Source organism: Rhinopithecus bieti, unplaced genomic scaffold (assembly GCF_001698545.2).
Source record: "Rhinopithecus bieti isolate Rb0 unplaced genomic scaffold, ASM169854v2 scaffold_34968, whole genome shotgun sequence".
In the NCBI taxonomy this organism is placed as follows: Eukaryota; Metazoa; Chordata; class Mammalia; order Primates; family Cercopithecidae; genus Rhinopithecus; species Rhinopithecus bieti.
This window is the reverse complement of record NW_016814942.1, coordinates 11,372-18,668: the sequence shown is the minus strand read 5'-3', so window position 1 is coordinate 18,668 and position 7,297 is coordinate 11,372. Positions and strand designations below refer to the sequence as shown.

General features: G+C 39.8%; 1 protein-coding gene across 1 annotated transcript in view; it reads right to left on the bottom strand.

Moving 5' to 3' along the window:
* The window catches only part of ZNF506 (zinc finger protein 506), a 30,010-nt gene that overhangs the window by 11,987 nt on the left and 10,726 nt on the right, over nucleotides 1–7,297 (bottom strand). The window contains 2 exon segments of the mRNA XM_017852732.1: nucleotides 758–853; nucleotides 1,677–1,803. Of these exon segments, the coding sequence (XP_017708221.1) occupies nucleotides 758–853; nucleotides 1,677–1,803 (223 nt within the window).

The window sequence follows — 7,297 nt, the reverse complement described above, 5'->3', positions numbered from 1 at the left end:
AAAAAAAAAAAAAAAAAAAAAAAAAAAATCAGAGAAGATCCAAGTAAATTTTAAAATAGTTTATGTCTATGGATTGAAAGATTAAATATTATTGAAGTGCCATATTATCCAAAGTAATCTATAGATTCAATAAACTTCCTATTAAAATTGCAGTGGTATTTTTTTCACAGCAATGGAAAATACAATTCTAAAATTTACATGAAACTAAAATAAACTTTGAATAGCCAAAGCAATCATGAGGAAAAAGAACAAAGCAGGATATCATACTTAAAATTTCAAGCTATATATTTCAAGACTATATGGTAATAAAACAAAATGGACAAAAAAGTGGAACAGAACCTAATACTTTCACACACATTTAAGACCTGATGCAAAAGAGAACTTAAAATGTCTTAGTTTCTCAAAATCATGCAGATACTTGTGTGTCCCCAAAACAATGGAAAAGCAGCCAGATTGTGCAGTCTCTTATCTGTCATGAAGAAGACTTTGGCTCTCACTGTGAACTCGAAGGAAGCTCACTGAAAGAAAAGTAGAATCTCTAGAGAATTTAAAAACATAAGACAGATGTCTCTTTGTAAGAGCAAAATTTAAAAAAAATAAAAAATAAAAAATAAAAAAAATTTTAAAAAAAAGCTGCCCAGGAACTATTTCCTTGGGAACAGAGCTTCCCATATAACATTTTAAGGACTCGCTTTCTCTTTGACCTTGGGACCTCTTATCCGTGTCGTCTGTTGTATTCATTTTCACTCACACCTACCTGGGGGTTTGGCAATCATCTCATGTCTCTTCATAGTTAAAGGTTTTTTTCCTTGCTCCAGACAGGTGATCAGGTCTGGTTTAGAGACAACAATACCTGTTTTATTAAGAATAAATAACGTGAATCTTGCTCATATTCTCCAATTACAAGCTAGTAATGTGCTCAGCAGAGAGGATGTGATAAAATATTCTAGTAAATTAATACTAAAATACTAAGTTATAACAGAAATTTCTTTCTTTTTTTTTTTTTTTTTTAAAGATGGAGTTTCGCTCTTGTTGCCCAGGCTGGAGTACAATGGCTCGATCTTGGCTCACCACAACCTCCACCTCCCGGGTTCAAGCGTTCTCCTGCCTCAGCCTCCTGAGTAGCTGGGATTACAGGAGCTTGCCACCATGCCTGGCTAATTTTTTGTATTTTTAGTACAGACAGGGTTTCACCATATTGGTCAGGCTGGTCTCGAACTCCTGACCTCAGGTGATCCACCTGCCCGGCCTCCCAAAGTGCTGGGATTATAGGCGTGAGCCACCACGCCTGGCCTATAACAGAAATTTCTAAATATTTAGAAAATACTTTCAATTTGTAGGTTTCTTAATTTTACTACCTGGTACTACTAAAATCAAAAATTGGTGGTGGCAATTAGATTTTCAGGTGGGGGCAACAATATTTTACGCCACTAAATTTTTGGAATTACCACTAATTTGGAGTGAAGAATAAAGCTTAACTCAGGAATGTGGAAAGTTTGGATTAAGATTAAACATCTTGAAGAAATTATTTTCTAAATGAACAAACTCTGAAGATTTTTCTGGAAAAGGGGTATCTGAAACTCTTATATGCAAATAAATTACTAAAAAAATTATACAAAAAAGAGAAATAAAACCTTTAGGGTATATTATTAATTATGTACTCAAGTTATCCTCACCAAGGAAGACCAGGTTTCTGTAGTTCTCTAACATCACGTCCCTATATAAATTCCGCTGTGCAGTGTCCAGGCAATGCCACTCCTCCAGTGAGAACTCTATGGCCACATCTCTAAATTGTAATGGTCCCTGAAAAACACACACACACATATTTTTACCAAGTGGCCATGGGCGGAATTTTTGACTTAAGGTGAAATGAGAGAGTAAAGAGAAGTGGTTCTGACTTATAGGACTAGAATTATCCAATAAAATGTTTTCAACACAGAAATATTCTCTAATGTATTCTCTAACTCTGAGAAAAAAGAGCAGCACAAGATCCACATCAGTTCATATATTTTTCTAGATAATAAAGTATAAAATTAAGGCCATGAACACGAACATGTACATTTTTGAGTGCTATATTTACATCATACGGAATGAGTTGTGAATATTTTTCAGATAGAAATGCTGAGTTAGAAGGCACCTCTCAAATTTTAATATGTACAATAAGCTGAAGACCTTGTTATGCAGGGTTTTTTTTTTCCCAGAAGATCTGAAATAAAGTCGTTCTTATTTACTTATTTATTTATAGATGGAGTTTCACTCTTGTTGCCCAGGCTGGAGTGCAATGGTGCCATCTTAGCTCACCAGACTGTGCTTCCCGGGTTCAAGCAATTCTCCTGCCTGAACCTCCCGAGTGCTGGGATTACAGTCATGCACCACCACGCCCCGCTAATTGTTTGTTTCGTATTTTTAGTAGAGATGGGGTTTCTCCATGTTGGTCAGGCTGCTCTTGAACTCCCCACCTCAGGTGATCCGCTGCTTCAGCCTCCCAAAGTGCTGGGATTACAGGCATGAGCCACTGCAGCCGGCCAATTTTTTGAATTTCTAACACACCAGTAATGTGAATGTTTTTGGCCCAAGAGGGATATTTTTTCAAACATTTACTAAGTGGAAGAGCCTGTGTTTTTCCCATATTTTCTAGCCTATAAACAAAGAGCCCTCATTTATCAAAGAAAAATATGTAGGAAAAAAATAAGAAAGGACAGCTGCCAGATTAAATATGATGGTTTATGCACATATGATGGTTTATGCACATCAGCTGCATAAAGCTACTTAATAATAAAGAGAAAAATAACTCTATAGTGAAAAAAATCTGTCAGACAGCTACTTAACCAAGTGAATCATTAACCATTAACTGCCCTAGGACAGATTTTTATGTTGTGCTAATGCTCATAGAAGAACACAGCATCACTGTTGAAATATTCCCCCCCAAAAAGAAAATTATAGTCTGAATTTAACCATAAAGAAACATCAGTTTTAGGCCTGGCGTGATGGCTCACACTTGTAATCCCAACACTTTGGGAGGCACGAGGTGGGCGGATCACGAGGTCATGAGTTCGGGACCAGCCTAACGGGGTGAAACCCTGTCTCTACTAAAAATACAAAAATTAAGCAGGTGTGGTGGCGAGCGCCTGTAGTCCCAGCTACTCGGGAGGCTGAGGCAAGAGAATGGCGTGAACCTGGGAGGCGGGGCTTGCAGTGAGCCAGAGATTGTGCCACTGCACGGCAGCCTGGGTGATAGAGTGAGACTCTGTCTCAAAAGAAAAAAAAAAAGAAAAAGAAAGAAACATCAGTTTTATGCAGCACCCTAGAGAGCAGGTATCTCCTAATAATTGTTTTCAGAACTTTCTGGGTAATAAATGCCATCCCATTTTAATACGCATTTTCTTAATCCCGTTCCGCATAGAGCTAATGGAACACACAGATGGAGCCTCAACATTACATGTTCTACATCTTTACTAAGGACCAGAGTTTTTCCCCAATAGAAATCTTGAGTATCCACATCTTTCCATGTTCAACAGCCACAAAGGACACATTTTTAATATTGCAGATCATAAATTATTGCTGAGAATCCTGCATGGCATATAAGAAGCTATGATGCAGCAAATAAAGAGAAGGCTCTGAGATATAGGAAAGAAATATTTTTCAGAGACCCTTGACTATCATAAGAATTTTAACAAGTAGTTAAACCAAACTCATTAGGGAGGAAAAACACAAGTAGAGAAGGTGTGTGAGTACTAAATGCATGGCAGTCCAGGAGGAAGAGTGGACACAGCTCTTCATCTGACACACGTTTACTTAAAGAAAAGCCTTTTTTTCTTCTTCTACCTTCTCTGGAATTCATTCTCAGATGAGACTCTCTGGATAAATTACACCTGCATCTTGACAATGTGCCTTTAAAGGTGTCAGTATTACATGTTTACCTGCTAGGATGACATCAACTGGCAGAAAAAGAAAAAGTCAACCCATTTCTGTCCTTTAAAACAGAAGAGATTCAGGCACAATGGGCTGCTCCATGAAGATAAAAATATGTTTCTCCTTTCCTGTCCTCAGGTGCCCTCCCCTGCCACAGACACCAGTAATTTCTGTTACAGTAATGCAAATATGTGCCACACGGACCTGTCCCTATCAAACCCAAATAGAACAGGCCCTGTGACCACTCTATAGCACAAAGGTAGAACTTAACTCTCATGAATGTATTCTGAAGCCCTCATACCTGATTCTGGCCTCACCTTAAGAGTCATATGAGGCCCTTCATTAAAACAACATGGATGCTTCCACCCACAACAATAAACAGAAGCTGTGGGGAGGGCACAAGAGGTTTCTGCAAATTGACCATGTGATCCTAAGGAGAAGCCTGGGTTGATAACCACTAAGCTAAGCATTGCTTCTCAGGCTTTAACGAGTTTATAAATCACTTGGTAATTTTGGCCTCACTTTAGCCCCCTTGTCACAACCAAATACTTCTGGTACAAATAAGGACAACCCATCTCCATCCTAAAGTTTTATATTCTTTGCTGGCTCTTTAAAGTTTACAGACAAAACAGAAGGCAGCAATGTCTGAATAAGTCTGTATTTAAAAAGCAACATGTGTACACATGTACTAATGCAATGTTTATTAAGCAGGCACTATGTGCTCAAGGGTATGATACAGAGCACTGTGCTGAGCATAACACATTATGTGATTTAATTCTCATAACACCCTGGGAGCTGGTACTAAGGGTTTCATACTTTCCAGGATTTAGATAAAGGTCCCAGCATTTTTATTTCTTCTTCTATTTCTCGGTCATCAATTTTTTTTTTTTTAAATTGTGTAGAATAAAAGCCAAATACAGACAGATGAAAGAGATATAGAAGGAAGAGTTTAATGTAGTATACAGAAAATTTTATTCTATTCATATTTACTTTTTTGTGACTTATGGAACAACTACTGGATCTTCAGGAATAGAAAACAAGTTGCTAATTAGAATGTCTCTGCAAGCACTGGTTTTAATACAACAGTTAAAAACTAAGACTCTAAAATACATACTTTATTTTTCCCATTTATTTGCTTTTGGGTTTCAGGAAATTGTGAGCACCAGCTCTAGAAACTTACTAGGATTCATCAGCCAAAACTCTGATCTCTTTTAATCAGTTCTGTGAGGCAAGACTCCAAGGTAGGGTCAGAACTAAATAAAGTCTCCAAAAAGGGTGTCTCTGCGGCTGGTCGCGGTGGCTCAAGCCTGTAATCCCAGCACTTTGGGAGGCCAAGGCAGGCAGATCACGAGGTCAGGAGATCGAGACCATCCTGGCTAACAGGGTGAAACCCCGTCTCTACTAAAAATACAAAAAAATTAGCTGGGCGTGGTGGTGGATGCCTGTAGTCCCAGCTACTCGGGAGGCTGAGGCAGGAGAATGGCGTGAATCCAGGAGGCAGAGCTTGCAGTGAGCCGAGATGGCTCCACTGCACTCCAGCCTGGGCGACAGAGCGAGACTCTGTCTCAAAAAAAAAAAAAAAAAAAGATGTGAATCTGAACAGGTCTGGGGCAGGGTGAGGATGCTATGTAGAATCCTGTTCTCTATGCCACTGGGGTACTTCCAGTTTTGTTTTTTCTAAGCTTAACTAAAAGAAACTTAAATCCAGAGCTTCTGCAATTTTAATCTTTTCTAGCCACTGCCCTGTCAACTTTATACTATATACTAATATGCAATTTAAACAAATCCCTTCAGGTGGTCTAGGGTAATTTTTTTGTTTTGTTTTGTTTTGAGATGCAGTCTCACTCTGTCGTCCAGGCTGGAGTGCACTGGTGCGATCTCGGCTCACTGCAACCTCTGCCTCCCAGGTTCCAGTGATTCTTCTGCCTCAGCCTCCCAATTAGCTAGAACTACAGATGCGTGCCACCATGCCTGGCTAATTTTTGTATTATTAGTAGAGATGGCGTTTCACCATATTGGCCAGGCTGGTCTCAAACTCCTGACCTCATGATTCGCCTGCCTCGGCCTCTCATGTGCTGGGGTTACAGGCATGAGCCACCGTGCTCAGCCCTTCTAGAGCAATTTTATTAGAAAATAAATACGTATACTTAACAAGGAAAAATAAATAGAAATTCTACTGCTGGGTGTGGTGGCTAACGCACGTAATACCAGCACTTTGGGAGGCCAAGGCGGGTGGATCGCAAGATCAGGAGTTCAAGATGAGACTGACCAAGATGGTGAAACCCCATCTCTACTAAAAATACAAAAATTAGCCACACGTGATGGCAGGCACCTGTAATCCCAGCTACTCAGGAGGCAGAGGCAGTAGGATCACTTGAACCAGGGTGGCAAAGGTTGCAGTGAACTGAGATCACACTACTGTACTCCCTCTCAAAAATTAAAAAAAAAAAAAAGAAATTATAGTAACAGTTCTTCTGTTCATAAATATGCCCTCAGGTGTAGACCTCAGAAGTCACAACGATATAAAGAAAGTGGCCTAAATAAAGCCCAAGATTTTGGACACATGTATTTGTTGTACCAACCATATGATGCACAATTCAATTATTTATTCAGTTGCTAGTCTAGACTAAAAGTTTCTGGATTGTAGGAACCATGACTGCTTTATGTTTTTTTTAATGGCCATATGAAATGGAAGCTACTAGTTTTATCTATTTGGGTCTCCAAATCTCGTCCTTGTTTATCATCCAAGTACCAGGATATTGGAGAAACTCTCATCTAGGTATCAACTGAAGACACCTCTTGTATGAGGGGATGAACAAACACAGATGACTCATTTCTCTTACACTGAGACAGAAGCAGAATTAACCACTCTTGTCAGCCTGACATAATTCTGTACGGGACATGCCTCAAAAATGCCTCAAAGACACCTAGGTGATTTTGAGGGAATTCCCAGTGACCCTGGGCCAATGGCCCAGTGATAAGCCAGGCTGGAGAGACTCAGACTGATTCTAAATAGAAAATGGAACAGCCCTGGTGGAACTCCAGAACTTGGATCACCCGTTCTGATTTACTAGCTCTTGGGTAAGAGAAATAACAAAAATATTCTACTCCAGTATCACATTTTTTTTTTTTTTTTTTTTTTTTTTTTTTTTTGAGACGGAGTCTCGCTCTGTCACCCAGGCTGGAGTGCAGTGGCCGGATCTCAGCTCACTGGAAGCTCCGCCTGCCGGGTTTATGCCATTCTCCTGCCTCAGCCTCCCGAGTAGCTGGGACTACAGGTGCCGCCACCTCGCCCGGCTAGTTTTTTTGTTTTTTAGTAGAGACGGGGTTTCACTGTGTTAGCCAGGATGGTCTCGATCTCCTGACCTCGTGATCCACCCGTCTC